General features: G+C 50.1%; 1 protein-coding gene across 3 annotated transcripts in view; it reads left to right on the top strand.

The window, feature by feature from the left end:
- Positions 1-25,232, top strand: part of LOC117516055 — a 65,952-nt gene that overhangs the window by 17,376 nt on the left and 23,344 nt on the right. For 2 of the 3 annotated variants that reach the window (XM_034176934.1, XM_034176932.1), the window contains 5 exons: positions 1,338-1,362; positions 1,463-1,561; positions 24,278-24,368; positions 24,477-24,583; positions 24,680-24,743. In XM_034176934.1, coding sequence (XP_034032825.1) covers positions 1,338-1,362; positions 1,463-1,561; positions 24,278-24,368; positions 24,477-24,583; positions 24,680-24,743 — 386 coding nt within the window. The remainder of the gene's footprint in view (positions 1-1,337; positions 1,363-1,462; positions 1,562-24,277; positions 24,369-24,476; positions 24,584-24,679; positions 24,744-25,232) is intronic. The other variant, XM_034176933.1, reaches the window with a different exon arrangement.

Raw genomic sequence — 25,232 nt, 5'->3', positions numbered from 1 at the left:
CCAGTTTGAGGACCAACTGTCCCGTTCACACGCGCACATGTAAACAATAAAAAAAAAAGAAACTCCGCTCTTCCCCCCAAAAAACTCTGTCATAATTGTGTTTAGAAACCAGTCATCATTTGTTTTATTATACATCTGTGTAATTAATTAATAAAATATTCTCTACAGACGATTCGCTCGCGCGCACGTAAAAAAAAAAAGAACGAAACTCCGCGGCTTGCTGTGAGGCTGCTCCTCGCTCTTTCCCAAAAAAAAACTCTGTCATAATTGTCTTTAGAAACCAGTCACCATTTGCTTTATTATACATCTGTGTAGTTAATAAGTAAAATAATCTCCATGGATGATTCCCTCACACGCAAACGTAAAATAAAAAGAAAAACTCCTCTCCCCTTGCTGTGGTGCTGCTGCTCGCTCCAAAAACTCTCTCATAATTGTGAAATAAAGGACAAAAGAGACATAAGTCCTGCTCACAGGCTGCTACCAGAGACAGGACATGTTCACATCTTCAGTCAAACTCCAGACATCTCCACGTCACTACATATTCAGTCCCTGATTGGTCATCGCGGCGCGACGAGACAAAAAAGTTCAGATTTTTCAACTTGGGGAGGAGGGCAACACGACGTGACGCGACGCAATATCGCGCTACGAACGCGCAAAACGCTCAAAATCGCTTCACTCGCGTCGCTTCACTCACTTCGCGCTGCGCGGTTTGGTGCCAGAACACGTCCTTACATAGGGATTACATGGCAACCTGTGGCTGCAGTCGCTCGCGTCGCGCCCGGTGTGAACACGGAGAACGTAACTCCCGTGATAAACGAGGGACCACTGTACATCATTAAACAGGAATTTGTACTCTATCCGGATTTGGTGTGACTAGTGTTATTAAATACATGGCCAGTTTATTTTCAGTGTGGCGCACAGCGTTGTTCGCAAGCCCCCCCCCCCCCTCCCTTTTTTTTCCTTCTGCACCGGAGCCACTCATCCTCTGCACCCTGGGACCTCCCACTTTACAAATTAAGCACTGGTTAAACCCCAACCCAGTGGGCCTCAACAGCCTAGAAAGGATTTACTCTCTCTCTCTCTCTCTCTCTTTCTATTGATTCACAAACTGAATTTTACAGGATACATACTGAGGCTTTTCCAAAGTCTAGGAATAAAAAGGACAATGGAAACATTTGTGTGTGTGTGTGTGTGTGTGTGTGTGTGTGTGTGTGTGTGTGTGTGTGTGTGTGTGTGTGTGTGTGTGTGTGTGTGTGTGTGTGTGTGTGTGTGTGTGTGTGTGTGTGTGTGTGTGTGTAATATGGCTCCCCTAATGCATTTATTATATGATGTTCTAGGTCTATGAAGTAACAGCAATGCCAGGTATGTTAACTTAAAATCTTATTTATTTTTATTTTATGCAGTGAGATGATTGAGTTCTGATTAAATATTTAATTATGTGAAAAAAAACTTTGTGTCGTAGCTGATGTGAGAACAAACATGAATGATACCAGGAGTCTAAAAGATACAAGCTGCTCATTGTCAATCTGTACCCAACAATGTGCTGCTGAAAGGGTCAAAGGTAAAACAACAGCTTGTTTAACTGAATCTATGGGACCCTAATGCAGTGATTACAAAAGTGTGGGCCCCGTCCATCTGGTGTACTGAGAAGATACTGCAGGCAGAACATGTGACAATGTTAAAAATAAATAAAATCATCTTTGATTTTCTATTTTGTGTTAAAGTTTTTAAAATTACCCCCAAATATTGCTGATGATTAAAAAAAAAAAAAAACTTAGAATACGAAGTCTGTTACAAAAGTATCCGACCTTTTTATTTTATTTTTTTAAAAACCACACTTTAACCCAGATTTTGTTTTAACTTAAATTTCTGTGTTATCATTAATTATTCTTTCGTGTTTTGTAAAAAGCATTCTCATTACTAAACTAAATTAGTTGATTGCACTATTCAACTGAAATTTTCGGTGCAATGATCATGTTAAGCAGAGTTAACTTTTTGTCTCAAGTTTCTGTAAGGGAGGGGAGGGGCCCATTTTAAATTCTACCTAGCAACACGGTGTGGGCGTGTCCCGTGCGAAGACTCCAGTCATCCTGCTGCTTCTGCTCATGGCTTGCTGTGCTCAAATTCAAAACCTGTGGATTTTGAGAGCAACACATAACTTTCTGGTCAAAAGACGGTTCGCTGAAAATAGCTTAGTGTTTAACTGCTGCTGCTTCTTTTTTTTTCTCTCCGCTGTACGCAGTGTACACTTGGCTGTGGGTTATTGAAAGAAACACTGACTTAAAGAAAGTGGAATGTAGGCTTCAAGTTAGTTATTTGTTGATAACTTTCTGGAAATTAGTTTCGCCCAAAGAGTGGTCCAGTGAGAACACGTCAGCTAAACTGAAGTTATTTTTTGGCAATATAACTAAGACCATGAACTGTTATGCCGCAGTGCATCATGGGAGTTCAGGGTTTTGAGAGTTTTAAGTGTTGTTAATGTGTTTCATGTTAGTTTAATAGTGTGGTTAGTGTTACTGATTTATTGTGTTCAATAGTTCAGTTGGGTTAGTCAAGTGTCTGTTGCCACCATAAGTGAAAAGTGTATTGCATTTGATGCTTTCCACCATTTTCTGTGTTGTTGGGGTTGCAAATAAAATGGCACCTCCTTGCGGCAGAGTGCAGAAAAGCTCAGTGTCTCGTTCTTCCACACCACTCGCCACAGTATTCTTTAATTCCTTCCATACACTTTTGTTGAAACAATGCATTATAATCTCAAAATAAAGATGGAGTAGTTAATTAAATTACAAGAAAAGACATTACTTATATTAAGATATTGTTTTAACTATTGAATGTTTATTTGTTATATGTTTACATATGTTTAACTTAAAATAGTTATTTTATACACCAATGAGAATGTTGTGAAAGTGTAGGTACACGGACCCACAACAGGGGGCGCAATGAACGGACAATGGAAAAAGGTAAGAACAAGTTTTACTGTTGTGAAATTAGCACAACTGATACAATAATTCACAATTTGGAGGTGTAAGCCGAAATCTGCTGGTGTCTTGTGGGCAGGCCCGAAGGTAGGAGACGTCCGTCCTAGTCGAACCGGAACCACCCAGATTTCCTCTGCCACCGAAACCCAGAAGTACTGGAACCGCCAAGTCCCGAATTCCCAGGTGGCCACTGCCTTCGCTCGTCGGATCCGGTACTGCTGGCGGGAAAGAACACAAACACACAGGTTGGGATGCGACCGCACCCAGTAGATGAGAGGGGCAAGCCGCCTCCACCTCTTGTCACAATAAGCAGGAAGGTGAGTACTTATCCGATCACTCGGCTTTCGGTAGTCAGCTGTCCTGAAAGGTTTAACAAGTATTATAGGATTATACTTAAATAAGCTGCAGAGAAGATTACCTTAGGCTCAAGGCGATATTTCGGCACTGAGGTGGAGACGCTGTCCTGCTGATATACCTCCGTCCTGAGTGCAGTCAGCTGTGTCCAGTAATGGGTGACAGCTGTCACCCTGGCAGCCTTCGTCGGCGGCAGCGCCCTCTGGTGCCTGGAGCCCGCACTCCAGGCAGGGCGCCCTCTGGTGGTGGTGGGCCAGCAGTACCTCCTCTTCAGCGGCCCACACAACAGGACCCCCCCCTCAACGGGCGCCTCCTGGCGCACGACCGGGCTTGTCCGGATGGCGACGGTAGAAGTCGGCCAGGAGGGCCGGGTCCAGGATGAAGCCCTTCTTCACCCAGGAGCGCTCCTCGGGGCCGTACCCCTCCCAGTCCACCAGATACTGAAAACCCCGACCCATCCGACGGACGTCAAGGAGCCGGCGGACAGTCCAAGCCGGTGCTCCGTCGATGATCCGGGCAGGAGGCGGTGCCGGACCCGGGGTGCAGAGGGGTGAGGTGCGAAGAGGCTTGATCCGGGAAACATGGAAAACTGGATGGATCCGCAGTGAGGCCGGAAGCTGGAGCCTCACTGCGGCGGGGTTGATGACTTTGAGGATTTTATATGGTCCGATGTATCGTTCTTGCAGTTTAGGAGAGGTAACCTGTAGGGGAATGTCCTTGGTGGATAACCAGACCTCCTGCCCAGGACGATACTTGGGAGCCGGGGCCCGTCGCCGGTCTGCATGTTTCTTCGCCCTCGTCTGGGCCTGCAACAAAGCAGAGCGGGCGGCCCGCCACACCCGACGGCACTTCCGTAGGTGGGCCTGGACCGAGGGCACACCGACCTCTCCCTCAACCACCGGAAACAAGGGGGGCTGATACCCCAAGCACGCCTCAAACGGGGAGAGGCCGGTGGCTGATGACACTTGGCTGTTGTGGGCGTACTCGATCCAGGCCAGATGGGTACTCCAGGCCGTCGGGTGCGCGGCTGTCACACAGCGAAGTGTCTGCTCCAGTTCTTGATTCGCCCGCTCTGCCTGCCCGTTGGTCTGGGGGTGGTACCCAGACGAGAGGCTGACCGTGGCCCCCAGTTCCCGGCAGAAACTCCGCCAGACATGTGAGGTGAACTGGGGACCGCGATCGGAGACGATGTCTGATGGTATGCCATGCAGACGGACGACGTGGTGGACCAGGAGGTCCGCTGTCTCCTGGGCCGTAGGGAGCTTCGGGAGGGCCACGAAGTGGGCCGCCTTGGAGAAACGGTCCACTATCGTGAAGATGACAGTGTTTCCCTGGGACGGCGGGAGACCCGTGACGAAGTCCAGGCCGATGTGGGACCAGGGGCGATGAGGCACGGGCAATGGCTGTAGTTGCCCTGAGGTTTTTCTATGATCTGCCTTGCCCCTGGCACAGGTGGTACAGGCCTGGATGTAGTCCCGGACGTCGGTCTCCAGGGATGCCCACCAGAAGCGTTGCCGGACGACTGCCACGGTCCTTCGCACCCCTGGGTGACAGGAGAGCTTAGAACCGTGACAGAAGTCCAGGACTGCAGCCCTAGCTTCTGGTGGGACGTATAGTCTGTTTTTTGGTCCGTTTCCGGGGTCCGGGACACGGGTTAGGGCCTCCCGGACGGTCTTCTCCACGTCCCAGGTGAGGGCGGCCACGATAGCGGACTCCGGGATGATGGGATCCGGGGGATCCGACGGTTCCGTTTTGACCTCATCTTCGTGCACCCGGGACAATGCATCCGATCTCTGATTCTTGGTCCCGGGGCGGTAGGTAATCCGGAAGTCAAAACGGCCAAAGAACAGTGACCAGCGGGCTTGCCTGGGGTTCAGACGCTTGGCGGTTCTGATGTACTCCAGGTTCCGATGGTCAGTGAAAACCGTGAATGGCACGGCTGTTCCCTCCAACAGATGTCTCCACTCTTCGAGGGCCTCTTTCACAGCAAGGAGTTCCCGATTGCCGACGTCATAATTCCGCTCAGCGGGGGTCAACCTGCGAGAAAAATAGGCACACGGGTGAAGGACCTTATCGGTCTTCCCGCTCTGGGAGAGCACCGCTCCTATCCCTGAGTCCGAGGCATCCACTTCAACCACCAACTGGCGGCTAGGATCGGGCTGCACCAGAACTGGTGCAGACGAGAAGCGCCGTTTCAACTCCTTGAACGCGGCCTCGCACCGGTCCGACCAGGTGAAGGGAACTTTTGGAGAGGTCAGGGCTGTCAGGGGGCTAACTACCTGACTGTAGCCCTTAATGAACCTCCTGTAGAAATTTGCAAAGCCGAGGAACTGTTGCAGCTTCCTACGGCTTGTAGGTTGGGGCCAATCTCTCACCGCCGCAACCTTGGCCGGGTCCGGGGCGACGGAGTTAGAGGAGATGATAAACCCCAGGAAGGACAAAGAAGTGCGGTGGAACTCACACTTCTCGCCCTTCACAAACAGCCGGTTCTCCAACAACCGCTGCAGAACCTGACGGACATGCCGGACATGAGTCTCAGGATCCGGGGAAAAGATGAGTATATCGTCCAGATATACGAAGACGAACCGGTGCAGGAAGTCCCGCAAGACATCGTTTACCAACGCTTGGAAAGTCGCGGGAGCGTTAGTGAGACCGAACGGCATGACCAGGTACTCAAAATGACCTAAGGGGGTGTTAAATGCCGTCTTCCATTCGTCTCCCTTCCGAATCCGAACCAAATGATACGCATTCCTAAGATCCAGCTTGGTGAACATTTTGGCTCCATGCAAGGGAGTGAACACTGAATCCAACAAGGGCAACGGGTATCGGTTGCGAACCGTGATCTCGTTCAACCCCCTGTAATCAATGCATGGACGAAGCCCGCCATCTTTTTTACCCACAAAAAAGAAACCTGCGCCCATCGGTGAGGTGGAATTCCGGATCAATCCGGCAGCTAATGAGTCCCGGATGTAGGTCTCCATTGATTCGCGTTCCGGCCGTGAGAGGTTGTACAGCCTACTGGACGGGAACTCACTGCCTGGAACCAAATCGATGGCACAATCATACGGGCGGTGGGGAGGAAGCGTGAGAGCCAGATCCTTGCTGAACACGTCAGCGAGGTCATGGTACTCCGCTGGCACCGCCTTCAGATTGGGCGGGACTCGGACCTCCTCTTTAGCTTGGGAGCCGGGAGGAACCGAGGAACCGAGACACTCCCGATGGCAGGTTTCGCTCCACTGAACCACTACCCCGGACGGCCAATCAATCCGGGGATTGTGTTTAAGCATCCATGGAAACCCTAAAACCACACGGGAGGTGGCCTGAGTCACGAAGAACTCGATCACCTCCCGGTGGTTACCTGACACCACCAGGGTTACTGGAGGTGTCTTGTGTGTGATTGGTGGGAGTAGGGAGCCATCTAGTGCTCGAACCTGCACAGGCGAGGTAAGAGCCACCAGAGGGAGCCCTATCTCCCTGGCCCATCTGCTGTCAAGCAGATTCCCCTCAGAGCTTGTGTCCACCAGTGCTGGGGCCTTCAGGGTTGAATCCTCATACAGGATTGTGACTGGGAGTCGTGTAGCAATGTGGGTGTGTCCCACGTGAATGTTTTGGCCCACCCCTGGCCCAGTCTCTAAGGGCGGGCGTTTGGCGTTTGACCGCTCGGGGCAGTCTCTCACATGGTGCTCTATTGAACCACAAACAAGACACGCTCCGTGGGTCCATCTCCTCTGTGCATCTGGTGCCCTAAATGTTGCCCTACTCGTGTCCCTAGCTTCGTCAGTAGGGGGAGCTGTGACCCCACGGAGCGCAGGAACAGAGGAGCGTGGGGAGGGCGGAGCTCGATCGGACCCGGAAGGGAGAGGGACGACGCGTGCCTGGCCACGCCCTTCGCCTCGTTCCCGGCGGCGTTCTTCTAACCGGTTGTCGAGTCGTATGACTAGATCAATGAGCCCATCCAAATCCCGTGGTTCGTCCTTAGCCACCAGGTGTTCTTTTAGGACCAGAGACAGTCCGTTTACAAAGGCAGCGCGGAGGGCAGTGCTATTCCAGCCGGATCTCGCTGCCGCGATGCGGAAGGCGACTGCATAGGCAGCTGCGCTCCGACGCCCCTGTCGTATGGACAGTAGTGCGGTTGAAGCGGACTCTCCTCTGTTGGGATGATCGAACACCGTTCTGAGCTCCCGTACAAACCCATCGTATGTATGAAGGAGCCGTGAGCTCTGCCCCCAGAGCGCTGTAGCCCAAGCGCGTGCCTCCCCGCGAAGCAGATTTATCACATAAGCTACTTTGCTAGCATCAGTCGCGTACATTACGGGACGCTGTGCGAAGACGAGCGAACACTGCATCAGAAAATCCGCGCACGTCTCCACACAGCCTCCGTACGATTCTGGAGGGCTTATGTATGCTTCTGGGGACGGAGGGAGGGACCGTTGAACGACCAGTGGAACGTTACTTTCACGCGCAGGGTCCTCGGGAGGGAGAGCCGCAGCGGCGCCCGGAGGGCGTGCCTCCACTTGTGCGGCGAGAGCCTCCACCCTGCGGTTTAGGAGAACGTGTTGCTCGGTCATTAAATCGATCCGAGAGGTGAAAGCGGTGAGGATCCGCTGCAACTCACCGATTACCCCTCCCGAGGCCTCCACCGCGCCTTGGTCTTCCATTGGCCGTTCAACAGCCGGTTGACGCCCCTCGGGATCCATGACGCTGGCCGAGATATCCTGTTGTGAAAGTGTAGGTACACGGACCCACAACAGGGGGCGCAATGAACGGACAATGGAAAAAGGTAAGAACAAGTTTTACTGTTGTGAAATTAGCACAACTGATACAATAATTCACAATTTGGAGGTGTAAGCCGAAATCTGCTGGTGTCTTGTGGGCAGGCCCGAAGGTAGGAGACGTCCGTCCTAGTCGAACCGGAACCACCCAGATTTCCTCTGCCACCGAAACCCAGAAGTACTGGAACCGCCAAGTCCCGAATTCCCAGGTGGCCACTGCCTTCGCTCGTCGGATCCGGTACTGCTGGCGGGAAAGAACACAAACACACAGGTTGGGATGCGACCGCACCCAGTAGATGAGAGGGGCAAGCCGCCTCCACCTCTTGTCACAATAAGCAGGAAGGTGAGTACTTATCCGATCACTCGGCTTTCGGTAGTCAGCTGTCCTGAAAGGTTTAACAAGTATTATAGGATTATACTTAAATAAGCTGCAGAGAAGATTACCTTAGGCTCAAGGCGATATCTCGGCACTGAGGTGGAGACGCTGTCCTGCTGATATACCTCCGTCCTGAGTGCAGTCAGCTGTGTCCAGTAATGGGTGACAGCTGTCACCCTGGCAGCCTTCGTCGGCGGCAGCGCCCTCTGGTGCCTGGAGCCCGCACTCCAGGCAGGGCGCCCTCTGGTGGTGGTGGGCCAGCAGTACCTCCTCTTCAGCGGCCCACACAACAGAGAAATCATTTATGTGAACTAATGATTTTGAGTAACAACTACTACTGTGATTTGTTAATACAGCTTAACCTGATTAGTTTTAGCTTGTGTAAAAACTAAAGCGGTTTAAGGCAACGGGTTTCCACGCAATTTTCTAGTAAACTCAACTAATTCGGGTTAAGAGTGCATATGGATTTGAATCACATGTGATTGCATCAGCCAAGCTTGAACCTTCGTGTGAGTTTTTTCACACCTGTCGGTTGCGTCATTCGCCTGTGAGCAGGCTTTGTGTGAGATCTGGTCCACCCCTCTCATCGGATTTTTATTGCGAATAAATGTCTGAACGATTTGGAGCTTGCTGCATCAATTTTTTTCCAGAAACTGTGAGAGACCTCCAGGTGGACACCGTTCGGAAAATTAATATGGCTTTCAGGGACAATTTTATGGGGATTACACAGATTAAGGAGTGATCCAGATTGTTTAAAGACCGTCCACAACTGCTGAGAGCGCGCCACGCTCCGAGCGCCGATCGACAGGCTCCAACCCCGCTGGAACAACCAGATCATTTCCAACGTGAAAGCTTTGTTGATCCAGGACGTCGTCTGACTTTCACAAAAAGGCAGAAGTCGTGGACATCAGCACTTTTTCGGCACATTCCACTGTTACAGGAGGTTTTTTTCATGGAAAGAAAAGCGGAAGGATGCGCCACGGAGCCGTTCATTACGCGGCACAAAACCACCTCCGTGTTGGTCTCACACGACGGCTTTCAGGTGGATTTCAGACGGCTGTCGGTTGCTTTTCAGTCGTGTGATTATCCGAGAAATTGAGCATGAGCTGGACATGCCCCAACATGTCCTGTGAGGCGTCATCACGGTGTTGCTTTGTGCCATGCGGCTCCAACGTGACGCGCGGAATTCCGCTCCTCTTTCCATGACAAAATCTCCTGTAACAGTGGAATGTGCCGTTCATTTCTAAACTGGAAGCTCCCAACGGCCCAGGAGACAGCAGACCTCCTGATCCACCATGTTGTACGTCTGCATGGGATTCCATCTGACATTGTCTCTGACCGTGGTCCCCAGTTCTCCTCGCAAGTCTGGAGGAGTTTCTGTAGGGAACTGGGGGCCACCGTAAGCCTCTCGTCCGGGTACCATCCCCAGACGAACGGACAGGCAGAGCGGGTGAACCAGGATTTGGAGCAGGCCCTCCACTGTGTGACCTCCGTGCACCCGACGGCCTGGAGCAGCCATCTGGCATGGATCGAGTACGCTCACAACAGCCAGGTCTCATCTGCCACCGGCCTCTCCCCGTTTGAGGTATGTTTGGGGTACCAGCCCCCATTGTTCCCGCTTGTTGAGGGAGAGGTCGGAGTGCCCTCGGTCCAGGCCCACCTAAGGAGGTGCCTTCGGGTGTGGCGTACTGCCCGCTCTGCCCTGCTTAAAGCCCGGATGAGGGCCAAGGCCCATGCAGACCACCGGCATTCCCCAGCCCCTGCATACCAGCCTGGGCAGGAGGTTTGGCTTTCCACCAAGGACATTCCTCTCAATGTGGAATCCCAGAAACTGAAAGACTGCTACATTGGACCTTATACCATCCTCAAAGTCCTCAGTCTGGCCGCAGTGAAGCTGAAGCTACCAGCTTCACTGCGGATTCATCCAGTATTTCATGTCTCACGCATCAAACCCTACCACACTTCAATCAATCAATCAATCAATTTTTTTATATAGCGCCAAATCACAACAAACAGTTGCCGCAAGGCACTTTATATTGTAAGGCAAGGCCATACAATAATTATGTAAAACCCCAACGGTCAAAACGACCCCCTGTGAGCAAGCACTTGGCTACAGTGGGAAGGAAAAACTCCCTTTTAACAGGAAGAAACCTCCAGCAGAACCAGGCTCAGGGAGGGGCAGTCTTCTGCTGGGACTGGTTGGGGCTGAGGGAGAGAACCAGGAAAAAGACATGCTGTGGAGGGGAGCAGAGATCGATCACTAATGATTAAATGCAGAGTGGTGCATACAGAGCAAAAAGAGAAAGAAACAGTGCATCCTGGGAACCCCCCAGCAGTCTACGTCTATAGCAGCATAACTAAGGGATGGTTCAGGGTCACCTGATCCAGCCCTAACTATAAGCTTTAGCAAAAAGGAAAGTTTTAAGCCTAATCTTAAAAGTAGAGAGGGTGTCTGTCTCCCTGATCTGAATTGGGAGCTGGTTCCACAGGAGAGGAGCCTGAAAGCTGAAGGCTCTGCCTCCCATTCTACTCTTACAAACCCTAGGAACTACAAGTAAGCCTGCAGTCTGAGAGCGAAGCGCTCTATTGGGGTGATATGGTACTACGAGGTCCCTAAGATAAGATGGGACCTGATTATTCAAAACCTTATAAGTAAGAAGAAGAATTTTAAATTCTATTCTAGAATTAACAGGAAGCCAATGAAGAGAGGCCAATATGGGTGAGATATGCTCTCTCCTTCTAGTCCCCGTCAGTACTCTAGCTGCAGCATTTTGAATTAACTGAAGGCTTTTTAGGGAACTTTTAGGACAACCTGATAATAATGAATTACAATAGTCCAGCCTAGAGGAAATAAATGCATGAATTAGTTTTTCAGCATCACTCTGAGACAAGACCTTTCTGATTTTAGAGATATTGCATAAATGCAAAAAAGCAGTCCTACATATTTGTTTAATATGCGCTTTGAATGACATATCCTGATCAAAAATGACTCCAAGATTTCTCACAGTATTACTAGACGTCAGGGTAATGCCATCCACAGTAAGGATCTGGTTAGACACCATGTTTCTAAGATTTGTGGGGCCAAGTACAATAACTTCAGTTTTATCTGAGTTTAAAAGCAGGAAATTAGAGGTCATCCATGTCTTTATGTCTGTAAGACAATCCTGCAGTTTAGCTAATTGGTGTGTGTCCTCTGGCTTCATGGATAGATAAAGCTGGGTATCATCTGCGTAACAATGAAAATTTAAGCAATACCGTCTAATAATACTGCCTAAGGGAAGCATGTATAAAGTGAATAAAATTGGTCCTAGCACAGAACCTTGTGGAACTCCATAATTAACTTTAGTCTGTGAAGAAGATTCCCCATTTACATGAACAAATTGTAATCTATTAGACAAATATGATTCAAACCGCAGCGCAGTGCCTTTAATACCTATGGCATGCTCTAATCTCTGTAATAAAATTCTATGGTCAACAGTATCAAAAGCAGCACTGAGGTCTAACAGAACAAGCACAGAGATGAGTCCACTGTCCGAGGCCATAAGAAGATCATTTGTAACCTTCACTAATGCTGTTTCTGTACTATGATGAATTCTAAAACCTGACTGAAACTCTTCAAATAGACCATTCCTCTGCAGATGATCAGTTAGCTGTTTTACAACTACCCTTTCAAGAATTTTGAGAGAAAAGGAAGGTTGGAGATTGGCCTATAATTAGCTAAGATAGCTGGGTCAAGTGATGGCTTTTTAAGTAATGGTTTAATTACTGCCACCTTAAAAGCCTGTGGTACATAGCCAACTAACAAAGATAGATTGATCATATTTAAGATCGAAGCATTAAATAATGGTAGGGCTTCCTTGAGCAGCCTGGTAGGAATGGGGTCTAATAAACATGTTGATGGTTTGGATGAAGTAACTAATGAAAATAACTCAGACAGAACAATCGGAGAGAAAGAGTCTAACCAAATACAGGCATCACTGAAAGCAGCCAAAGATAACGATACGTCTTTGGGATGGTTATGAGTAATTTTTTCTCTAATAGTTAAAATTTTGTTAGCAAAGAAAGTCATGAAGTCATTACTAGTTAAAGTTAATGGAATACTCAGCTCAATAGAGCTCTGACTCTTTGTCAGCCTGGCTACAGTGCTGAAAAGAAACCTGGGGTTTTTCTTATTTTCTTCAATTAGTGATGAGTAGAAAGATGTCCTAGCTTTACGGAGGGCTTTTTTTATAGAGCAACAGACTCTTTTTCCAGGCTAAGTGAAGATCTTCTAAATTAGTGAGACGCCATTTCCTCTCCAACTTATGGGTTATCTGCTTTAAGCTACGAGTTTGTGAGTTATACCACGGAGTCAGGCACTTCTGATTTAAAGCTCTCTTTTTTAGAGGAGCTACAGCATCCAAAGTTGTCTTCAATGAGGATGTAAAACTATTGACGAGATACTCTATCTCACTTACAGAGTTTAGGTAGCTACTCTGCACTGTGTTGGTATATGGCATTAGAGAACATAAAGAAGGAATCATATCCTTAAACCTAGTTACAGCGCTTTCTGAAAGACTTCTAGTGTAATGAAACTTATTCCCCACTGCTGGGTAGTCCATCAGAGTAAATGTAAATGTTATTAAGAAATGATCAGACAGAAGGGAGTTTTCAGGGAATACTGTTAAGTCTTCTATTTCCATACCATAAGTCAGAACAAGATCTAAGATATGATTAAAGTGGTGGGTGGACTCATTTACTTTTTGAGCAAAGCCAATAGAGTCTAATAATAGATTAAATGCAGTGTTGAGGCTGTCATTCTCAGCATCTGTGTGGATGTTAAAATCGCCCACTATAATTATCTTATCTGAGCTAAGCACTAAGTCAGACAAAAGGTCTGAAAATTCACAGAGAAACTCACAGTAACGACCAGGTGGACGATAGATAATAACAAATAAAACTGGTTTTTGGGACTTCCAATTTGGATGGACAAGACTAAGAGTCAAGCTTTCAAATGAATTAAAGCTCTGTCTGGGTTTTTGATTAATTAATAAGCTGGAATGGAAGATTGCTGCTAATCCTCCGCCCCGGCCCGTGCTACGAGCATTCTGACAGTTAGTGTGACTCGGGGGTGTTGACTCATTTAAACTAACATATTCATCCTGCTGTAACCAGGTTTCTGTAAGGCAGAATAAATCAATATGTTGATCAATTATTATATCATTTACTAACAGGGACTTAGAAGAGAGAGACCTAATGTTTAATAGACCACATTTAACTGTTTTAGTCTGTGGTGCAGTTGAAGGTGCTATATTATTTTTTCTTTTTGAATTTTTATGCTTAAATAGATTTTTGCTGGTTATTGGTAGTCTGGGAGCAGGCACCATCTCTACGGGGATGGGGTAATGAGGGGATGGCAGGGGGAGAGAAGCTGCAGAGAGGTGTGTAAGACTACAACTCTGCTTCCTGGTCCCAACCCTGGATAGTCACGGTTTGGAGGATTTAAGAAAATTGGCCAGATTTCTAGAAATGAGAGCTGCTCCATCCAAAGTGGGATGGATGCCGTCTCTCCTCACAAGACCAGGTTTTCCCCAGAAGCTTTGCCAATTATCTATGAAGCCCACCTCATTTTTTGGACACCACTCAGACAGCCAGCAATTCAAGGAGAACATGCGGCTAAACATGTCACTCCCGGTCTGATTGGGGAGGGGCCCAGAGAAAGCTACCTTGGTCCGCACCGACTACAGGGGCCTGGCTAGCTGTAGAATTTTCCACGGTGCGGAGCCGAGTCTCCAATTCGCCCAGCCTGGCCTCCAAAGCTACGAATAAGCTACACTTATTAACCGTTACTGCTAAAGGAGGCCGAGGAATAACTAAACATTTCACACCCAGAGCAGAAAAGTGCAGGAGAGACAGGAGAAGCCGCCATGCTAAATTGGCTAAGAGCTAGTAGCTACGCTAAGCTAGCGGATTCCTAAAAACACGCAAAGTGAATAATGTGTAAATAATTTAGAGGTGATTCAGCAGAAGGAGTGCTTTAGTTAAGGCACGTAAAGATTACACTGGGAAACAAATCGTAATCTAGATAACTAGATCAATCTAACTGCGCAGATTAAACAGCTAACAGATACAGAAAAACACCGCTGTGCTCCGGAACAGGAAGTGATACAATACCGCAGTGAGAGCCAACCACCAGTAGAGGCAAGCAAGGAGTGACGGATCTTCACCACTCTGCACCCCGGACCAGCGCTGCCTCCTGCCAGGATCATCAACGGAGAGCCTGCCTGGATCGTGTGCAGGCTCCTGGACGTCCGTTGACAGGGCCGGGGATTCCAGTATCTGGTGGACTGGGAGGGTTATGGACCTGAAGAGCGCTCCTGGGTGAGGAGGGGCTTCATCCTGGACCCGGCCCTCCTGGCTGATTTTTACCACCATCATCCCGACAAGCCTGGTCGAGGGGGGGTCCTGTTGTGTGGGCCGCCAGAACAGGAGGTACTGCTGGCCCACCACCAGAGGGCGCCCTGCCTGAATGGTGGGCTTCAGGCACGAGAGGGGGCGCAGCCGCCTCCCAGGAGCAGCCTAGAGTGACAGCTGTCACCCATCAACCATTCATCACCACCTTCCATAAATGCCGGGCAGCAACTCCACCTCTCTGCCGAGATATCAGTCTACTATCAAGTAAACGTCTCAGCCTTTTTGTGCCATACATTCAGCTAAGCGTAAACAGTTGGAACGTCTTTACTTCTGTGCTTGACTAAATTAATTCTGAGTTTGCAAACGTACCTTTTGTACACTTCGAGTACGTAGCTGTGTTTGGGGAGTTGGCGTTCTCCGCTCCTCATTCCAGTCTCTGTTTAGTGTGACATCAGGATCTGCACGAGCTCCGAGAGAATTGAAATTAGGAGGTGGAGGTTTTTTCCACCAAGAGGGAACTTTGCTGACTGTTTACTGGGTGTGCACACACCCACCATAACCTGTTTGTGCTTCCTGCCAGCAGTACCAGATCTGACACCTGGAGACGGTGGCCACCTGGGGACTCAGGACTTGGCGGCTCCGGGTTGTTCCAGATCCGTTGGCAGTGGAAATCGTGTGGGACCCAGCTCTTCTCTGGACGGACGTCTTCTATCCTCGAGCCTGCCCACACGTCACCCTTTTTGTATAATTGACTATTGTACTAAATCTGCATTTGTCTGTATTCCGTTGTGCACATTTCACAACATTAAATTGTTATATTTTGGCTTATCCATTGTCCGTTCATTTACGCCCCCTGTTGTGGGTCCGTGTCACTACACTTTCCCAACACATGCTGGGGCATGTCCAGCTCATGCTCAATTTCTCGTATAATCACACGACTGAAAAGCAACCGACAGCCGTCTGAAAGCCACCTGAAAGCCGTCCTGTGAGACCAACACGGAGGTGGTTTTGTGCCGTGTCATGAACAGCTCCGTGGCGCATCCGTCTGCTTTTCTTTCCATGAAAAAAAACTCCTGTAACAGTGGAATGTGCCAAAAAAGTACTGATGTCCACGCCTTCTGCCTTTTTGTGGAAGTCAGACGACATCCCGGATCAACAAAGCCTTCACGTTGGAAATGATCTGGTTGTTTCAGCGGGGTTTCAGCCTGTCGATCAGCGCTCGGAGCGCGCGCGCTCTCAGCAGTTGTGGGCGGTCTTTAAACAATCTGGATCACTCCTTAATCTGTGTAATCCCCATAAAATCGTCCCTGAAAGCCATATTAATTTTCCGAACGGTGTCCACCTGGAGGTCTCTCACAGTTTCTGGAAAAAAATTGATGCAGCAAAGCTCCAAATCGTTCAGACATTTATTCGCAATAAAAATCCGACGAGGGGTCGACCAGTGCTCACACAAAGCCTGCTCACAAGCGAATGACGCAACCGACAGGTGTGAAAAAACTCACGCATGCGCACGAAGGTTCAAGCTTGGCTGATGCAATCACACGTGATTCAAATCCATATGGTTTTTTAAAAAAATAAAAAGGTCGGATACTTTTCTAACAGACCTCGTAAATGCATAAATAAAAGCCAAATGACCTAAGTTTTTAGGAATACTGCCCCAATGTAAGGATATGATCCTCTCTGCAAGAAATACACAAAAAAGCACAAAGAACTGTTGACATAAACACGTGCACTGTTCATAGTTCATGTTCATTTCAGTTCACTGTTCATGTGACATCGTTGTTCATCTGCATCCCCACTGCTGAGGCCGTCTCAGGCAGAGACTGCTGGAGGATGTGTCTCTACTTGAAAGGACCAAACTCACACCAGACCACATCTGCCAACTCTTGGAGATCTGTCTCAACACCACGTATTTCCTGTTTAGGGGGAATTACTACAGACAGATTAATGGTTGTGCGATGGGGTCTCCGGTATCCCCCATTGTGGCCAGTCTGTACATGGAGCGAGTGGAGAAGACAGCCTTGACGTCTTTCACGGGCATCTCTCCCAGTCACTGGTTCAGATATGTTGATGACACATGGGTTAAAATCAAGCAACAGCAAGTTGAGGACTTTACAGAACACATCAACCCGGTGGACACCAATATCAAGTTCACACGTGAGGATGCCAGAAACAACCATTTAGCCTTCTTGGACTGTGATGTTACGATTGGAGAGAACAGGTAGCTCCAGACAGGGGTTTACAGAAAAGCCAACTCACACTGACCAATATCTGCTCTTTGGCTCAAACCACCCCCTTGAACACAAGCTCGGCGTGATCAGGACCCTTCAACACAGAGCCCTACAGGTGCCCACAACTACAGAGGGAAGGGCTAAAGAACAACAACGTGTCCGGAAAGCCCTCACAGTATGTACCACCATGGTCCCTGGACAAAGTGCAGAAGTCCCAGAGAACAAAGAGACCAGATAGACAGGAGACGGAGACAAGAAGAAGAAGAGTGTCTCTCCCTTATTTAGCAGGAGTAGGGGGAAAACTACAGAGGATCTTCAGACAGCACAAAATCCCAGTTTACTTTAAACCGGTTAACACCTTGAGACAGAAATTAGTTCACCCTAAGGACATGATCCCTAGTTACAAACAGAGCAATGTAGTGTATTCTATCAGATGTCAGGAAAACTGTAAGGAACACTACATAGGTGAAACGAAGCAACCTTTGCACAAAAGGCTATACCATCACCGCAGAGAGGGCACCAGTGGACCTCAGTCTGCGGTTCATCTCCACCTTAAAGACACTAACCACACGTTTAAGGACAAGGAAGTTAAAATATTAGCCAGAGTGTTGTGTGGGCCCCTGAAGAGGAGGTACTGCTGGCCCACCACCACCAGATGGCGCCCTGCTTGAAGTGCAGGCTTCAAGCACGAGAGGGCGTCATAGCAACCGGGAGTGACAGCTGTCACTCGTCATCAGCACCAGCTGTCACTCATCCACATCACATCACCACCACCATAAAGGCCGGACTGCAACTCCACCTCCCCGCCGAGAAATCAGCTACCAGAAGAGGTCATTCCTCTGCTAAACTTAACTCTGACTCATAGTCTGATACCTTTTTGCAGCCATTTTCCTGTAGTGGTGCCTTATCTGTGGGATTGGCGTTTGGTGTGATCAGCGACGGCTTCGCTTCACACCCCAACCAGATAAGTGGTTAGACAGGAGCTGCACGAGTGTGTGATTGGAGGTGGTGGTGCTCCCTCCCAAAAGAACACAGACTGTGGGATTACTGAGTGTGCGAACTCACACACATCTATACTGTTTCTGTTCTCTGCCAGCAGTACCAGGTCTGACAGCTGGAGACGGTGGCCACCTGGTGATCCAGGACTTGGCGGCTCCGGTGTTCTTCAGATCCGTTGGCGGTGAGGGCCGTGTGGGATCCGGCTCGGTTCTGGACGGACGTCTCCTATCCTCAAGCCTGCCCACACGTCACTCAACATATAATTGTTTGTAGTACCAAAACTGTATTTGTCTGTATTCCGTTGTGCACTTCACAACATTAAATTGTTACTGTTTGGCTTATCCATTGCCCGTTCATTTAATGCCCCCTGTTGTGGGTCCGTGTTCCTACATCTTCACAACAGGATTTCTCGGCCAGCGTCATGGATCCCAAGGGGCGTCAACCATCGCTTGAACAGTCAATGGAAGAGCGAGGTGCACAGGCGTCAGCAGTAGGTGTGTTAGGTGAGCTGCAGCAAATCTTAACCGCTTTCACCGCTCAGTTGGACTTAGTCACCGAGCAGAGCGTTATTCTCAATCGGAGGATGGAGTCTCTCACCGCCCAGGTGGAAGCGCATGCTCAGGGCGCTGCTGCAGCACCTCCTCCTGCTGACCAAATGCCAGAAACAGATGTTCCACTGGTCGTTCAACGAACCCCCACACCTTCCCCTGAAGCATACATAAGCCCTCCGGAGCCGTACGGAGGCTGTGTTGAGACGTATGCAGGCGGAGGCTGTGTTGAGACGACTTCTTAATGCAGTGCTCACTCGTCTTTTCACAGCGTCCCGTCATGTACGCGTCAGACGCTAGCCGGGTGGCTTACATTATATATTTGCTTCGAGGAGAGGCACGCGCCTGGGCTACGGTGCTCTGGGAGCAGAATTCCCGGCTCCTAACGATGTATACTGGGTTTGTGAGGGAGTTCTGACAGGTGTTCGACCACCCTCATAGAGGCGAGACCGCTTCAAGCGTGCTGCTGTCGATAAGACAGGGGTGTCGGAGCGCAGCGAAGTATGCAGTCGACTTCCGCATTGCGGCAGCGCGAGCCGGCTGGAATGCTGTTGCGCTCTGCGCCGCCTTTGTAAACGGACTGTCTCTGGTCCTTAAGGAGCACCTGGTGGCGAAGGACGAGCCACGGGATTTAGACGGGCTTATGGACCTGGTTATACGGTTAGACAACCGATTAACAGAACACCAATGGGAGCGAGACGAAGGGCGTGGTCAGGCACAAGCCGTTCCTCTTCCTCCCGGGTCCAAAAGGGAGCCGTCTTCCCCACGCTCCACAGCCAGGGTACTCCACGTGACGACAGCTCCCCCTGCTGACATTGCTATGGAAATGAGCAGGGCCAAAAGGTGATCAGATCAGAGACAAAGGAGGCTGGTCCGTGGGGAATGTTTTCTCTGCAGCTCAACCGAGCACACACAGAAAAAATGCCCAAAACGGTCAATACAGCAGCACTCGTCCTTAGAGACTGGGCTAAGGGTGGGTCACAATACCCACGCGGGGAGACCCAGAAAATCTGCACGCATCCCAGTCATGATCCTGAGTGGGGATCTAACCCTTCACGCCCCAGCACTGGTGGACACGGGGTCGGAGGGGAATCTGCTGGACAGCAGATGGGCAAGGGAAGTCGGGCTCCCTCTAGTGGCTCTACCTTCACCTTTGAAGGTACGGGCACTAGATGGCACCCTTCTTCCATTAATCACACACCAGACACAGCCAGTGACATTGGTGGTGTCTGGTAATCACAGGGAGGAGATTGTGTTTTATGTAACACCTTCTACCTCCCGTGTGATATTGGGTTATCCTTGGATGATAAAACACAATCCCCGGATTGATTGGCCATCTGAGGTTGTGGCTCAGTGGAGCGAAACCTGCCACCGGGAATGTCTCGGATCCTCGGTTCCGCCTGGTGTGACAGCTAGTGAGGAGGTTAAAGTCCCCCCCAATCTGACGGTGGTGCCAAGTGAGTACCACGATCTTGCTGACGTTTTCAGCAAAGATCTGGCACTCACCCTTCCCCCGCACCGTCCGTACGATTGTGCCATTGATCTGATCCCGGCGTTGAGTACCCGTCCAGCAGGCTGTACAACCTCTCACGTCCTGAGCGAGAATCAATGGAGACCTACATCCGGGACTCATTAGCTGCCGGGCTGATCCGGAACTCCACCTCCCCGATGGGTGCAGGTTTCTTTTTCGTGGGCAAAAAGGACAGCGGACTCTGTCCATGCATTGATTACAGGGGGCTGAACGAGATCACGGTTCGCAACCAATACCCTCTGCCCCTGTTAGATTCAGTGTTCACGCCCCTGCATGGAGCCCAAATTTTCACAAAACTGGATCTTAGGAATGCGTACCACCTGGTTCGGATCCGGAAGGGAGACAAATGGACGACGGCATTTAACACCCCGTTAGGTCACTTTGAGTACCTGGTCATGCCGTTCGGCCTCACTAATGCCCCCGCAACGTTCCAAGCTTTGGTTAATGACGTCTTGCGGGACTTCCTGCATCGGTTTGTCTTCGTATATCTAGACGATATACTCATCTTTTCCCCGTATCCTGAGACTCATGTTACGCATGTACGCCAGGTCCTACAGCGGTTGTTGGAGAACCGGCTGTTTGTGAAGGGAGAGAAGTGCGAGTTCCACCGTACTTCCGTACTTCTTTGTCCTTCCTGGGGTTCATCATCTCCTCGAACTCCGTCGCACCCGATCTGGCCAAGGTAGCGGCGGTGAGAGATTGGCCCCAACCAACAAACCGTAGGAAACTACAACAGTTCCTCGGTTTTGCTTATTTTTACCCGAGGTTCATCAAGGGCTATAGTCAGGTGGTTAGCCCCCTGACAGCCCTGACCTCCACTAAAGTCCCCTTCACCTGGTTGGATCGGTGCGAAGCCGCGTTTAGGGAGTTGAAACGCCGGTTCTCGACTGCACCAGTTCTGGTGCAGCCCAATCCAAATCGCCAGTTTATAGTTGAAGTGGACGCCTCTGACTCAGGGATAGGAGCCGTGCTATCCCAGAGCGGGGAGTCCAACAAGGTTCTCCACCCATGTGCCTGTTTTTCCCGCAGGTTGACCCCGGCTGAAAGGAATTATGACGTCGGCAATCGGGAACTTCTTGCGGTGAAGGAGGCTCTGGAGGAGTGGAGACACCTGTTGGAAGGAGCTTCGGTACCATTCACGGTTTTCACAGACCATCGGAACCTGGAGTACATCCGGACCGCCAAGCGTCTGAACCCCAGGTAAGCCAGCTGGTCACTGTTCTTCGGGCGTTTTGACTTTCGGATCACATACCGCCCCGGGACGAAGAACCAACGGTCTGACGCCCTGTCCCGGGTGCACGAGGAGGAATTCAGGACCGAGCTGTCAGACCCAACAGAAACCATCATCTTCGAGTCCACTGTCGTGGCCACCCTCACCTGGGACGTGGAGAAGACCGTCCGGGAGGCCCTGACACGAAACCCGGACCCGGGGACTGGACCGAAGAGCAAAATGTACGTCCCACCAGAGGCCAGGGCTGCAGTCCTGGACTTCTGTCACGGTTCCAAGCTCTCCTGCCACCCAGGGGTGTGAAGAACCGTGGCAGTTGTCTGGCAGTGCTTCTGGTGGGCGTCTCTGGAAGCCGACGTCCGGGCGTACGTCCAGGCCTGCACCACCTGCGCCAAGGGCAAAGCGGACCACCAAAAGACCCAAGGCCTCCTCCAGCCTCTGCCAGTGCCTCATTGCCCCTGGTCTCACATCGGCCTGGACTTCGTCATGGGCCTCTCGCCGTCCCAGGGCAAGACTGCCATCCTCACGATAGTGGACCGGTTCTCCAAGGCGGCCCACTTCGTGGCCCTCCCGAAGCTCCTGACAGCCCAGGAGACTGCAGACTTCCTGGTCCACCATGTCATGCGTCTGCATGGGATTCCATCAGACATTGTCTCAGATCGTGGTCCTCAGTTCTCCTTGCAGGTCTGGAGGAGTTTCTGCAGGGAACTGGGGGCCACAGTAAGTCACTCGTCCGGGTACCACCCCCAGATGGACGGGCAGGAAGAGTGGACGAATCAGGAATTGGAGCAGGCCCTCCGCTGCGTGACCTCCGCGCACCCGATGGCCTGGGGTTACCATCTGGCCTGGATCGAGTATGCTCATAATAGCCAAGTGTCCTCTGCCACAGGCCTCTCCCCATTCGAGGTATGTTTGGGGTACCAGCCCCCATTATTTCCGCTAGTGGAGGGAGAGGTCGGGGTGCCCTCGGTCCAGGCCCATCTGAGGAGGTGCCGTCGGGTGTGGCGTACTGCCTGCTCTGCCCTGCTCAAAGCCCGAACGAGGGCTAAGGCCCATGCAGACCGCCGGCGTGCCCCGGCCCCTACGTATCAGCCCGGGCAGGCGGTCTGGCTATCTACAAAGGACATCCCCCTGCAGGTGGAATCCCAAAAACTTAAGGATCGATTCATAGGACCCTTCACCATCCTAAAAGTCCTCACCCGGTTATTCACGTGTCACGACTCAAACCCTGCCACACCTCTCCCCTCTGTGCCCCTGGACCGGCGCCGCCGCCTGCCCGGATCATTGACGGGGAGCTGGCTTGGACTGTGCGCCGGCTCCTGGACGTTTGTCGGAAGGGCCGGGGGTTCCAGTATTAGGTGGACTGGGAGGGGTATGGACCTGAAGAACGCTCCTGGGTGAAGAGGAGCTTCATCCTGGACCCGGCCCTCCTGGCCGACTTCTACCGGCGGCACCCGGACATGCCTGGTCGGGCGCCGGGGGGGGGTCCTGTTGTGTGGGCTGCTGAAGAGGAGGTACTGCTGGCCCACCACCACCAGATGGCGCCCTGCTTGAAGTGCGGGCTTCAAGCACGAGAGGGCGTCATAGCAACCGGGAGTGACAGCTGTCACTTGTCATCAGCACCAGCTGTCACTCATCCACATCACATCACCACCACCATAAAGGCCGGACTGCAACTCCACCTCCCCGCTGAGAAATCAGCTACCAGAAGAGGTAATTTCTCTGCTAAACGTAACTCTGACTTATAGTCTGATACCTTTTTGCAGCCGTTTTCCTGTAGTGGTGCCTTATCTGTGGGATTGGCGTTTGGTGTGATCAGCGACGGCTTCGCTTCACACCCCAACCAGATAAGTGGTTAGACAGGAGCTGCACGAGTGTGTAATTGGAGATGGAGGTGCTCCCTCCCAAAAGAACACAGACTGTGAGATTACTGAGTATGCGAACTCACACACATCTATACTGTTTCTGTTCTCTGCCAGCAGTACCAGGTCTGACAGCTGGAGACGGTGGCCACCTGGGGATCCAGGACTTGGCGGCTCCGGTGTTCTTCAGATCCGTTGGCGGTGAGGGCCGTGTGGGATCCGGCTCGGTTCTGGACGGACGTCTCCTATCCTCAAGCCTGCCCACACGTCACTCAACATATAATTGTTTGTAGTACCAAAACTGTATTTGTCTGTATTCCATTGTGCACTTCACAACATTAAATTGTTACTGTTTGGCTTATCCATTGCCCGTTCATTTAATGCCCCCTGTTGTGGGTCCGTGTTCCTACATCTTCACAACACAGAGAGAAGAAATGGTTTGAGAGAGGGGTCAAGGAGGCATTCTTTGTGAAACATTTGAAACCCAGCCTTAACCGGGGAGGGGGTCTGAGACACAATTTATCCCCTGTTTACAATGGGGTACTCAGGTCAAAGGAGTTTCAGTCTTTTGTTCATGGTAATGAGTCATTCACATCATCAAGGGAGCCATTAGAAAGGCATCCATCCCATCATTAGAGGGACAGCTGTCCTGTCATTAGGAGAGTGCTAACTAGAGCACAATAGTTGCTAATTAGAGCTATTGTTTAGTCACTAGCCTATAGCAGTCTGCCTCTCAGTAGGAGGGGTCTGGTTAGGTTTAAAACTCCAGCTTTTGTTGGCTTCTGTTTTATTCTTCTCTACAAGAGTCAGACAGAAGTCAGACTTCCAGAGCAAGAATTTTAGCTGAGGAAGCTTCTGTGATTTGAAGCGAAACGTCCTCGCGTCAAGCAACCCAGTCCAGTCGAAGATTCAAGCTTCTCTACTGTTCATAGGGTTATCAGTGATTCACCACTCAACCGGAGCTGACCTTTGCCCTCTGATTAGTCTCCTCTCCTGTCTGTCTAGATTGTGACGCTCTCTCTAACATCCCTGTGGTAGAAATGCAATCTGAGGATGAGGTGTCACAGATTGAGAATCCAGGACAGTTTTCTCCCAAGTGAGTACAAATGCACTTGCTTCAAGTGAAACCACGCAGCTGTACCTTCCCGTCCGGAATCAATGATGTGCATGGAGTTAATATCTGATGTTTCTCTCTCTGCTGCAGCGTGGTCAGCTGGTTAAAGCAGATTATTCCTCAGTCCATTTTACTGCCCCCTGGTGCCGTACCTGTGGAAACATCACCCAAGTTGTCCTGTAAATCTGTGGACAAAAGTACAGCAGCACACCCGAGAGAATCAACTTGCATGAAAGCTCAAAATCGACACAGTGAAAGAGATTTTTAACAACGTGTCTGTATCTACTTTTTAGCTCTGTCATCACCGCCCGAATCCCTCAGCGGAATCTCACTGGACACTGATGGCAGGTCCACAGGGTAAAAACGGGTGTCTTCTATCATTTTTAATAAACAGACTTACCTCTTTAACTACAACATAAAACTTTAAAGGGGTCATATTTTACATTATCCATGTAGACGTCTATTTTCCAGTTACATATGGTTGGAGTTTCATATTAAACTTCATAAAAGAAAATCCCACAGTTCTGTCACTGTGCTTTTAGATATTTTGCTACAAGTCAAATTTAGCCCTGAAATGGTTTGTTTTAAGGTTAGATTACGTTTGTCACAGCAAGTCCATATTTGGACCCTTGCTTGCTGTGGGAGCCCCGCCCACTGAGCAAGCCTATGCTGTGTCAGGCACTCATGGCAGAGCTGCTAGTCTTTTCCATTTAAAGCACCATGCACAGAGAGACAACATTTCTTAAAGATCTGAATATATCTCTATTTTAAAGATACATCACCTCAGTGTGTGTGCATATTTTTAGGGGAAGTAAATATGAGGTAAATGTGAGGCTTCATTGTAAA

Source organism: Thalassophryne amazonica, chromosome 8 (assembly GCF_902500255.1).
Source record: "Thalassophryne amazonica chromosome 8, fThaAma1.1, whole genome shotgun sequence".
Lineage (NCBI taxonomy): Eukaryota > Metazoa > Chordata > Actinopteri > Batrachoidiformes > Batrachoididae > Thalassophryne > Thalassophryne amazonica.
Note: the sequence above shows the minus strand (reverse complement) of the source record. Positions and strands in the feature narration are given on the sequence as shown.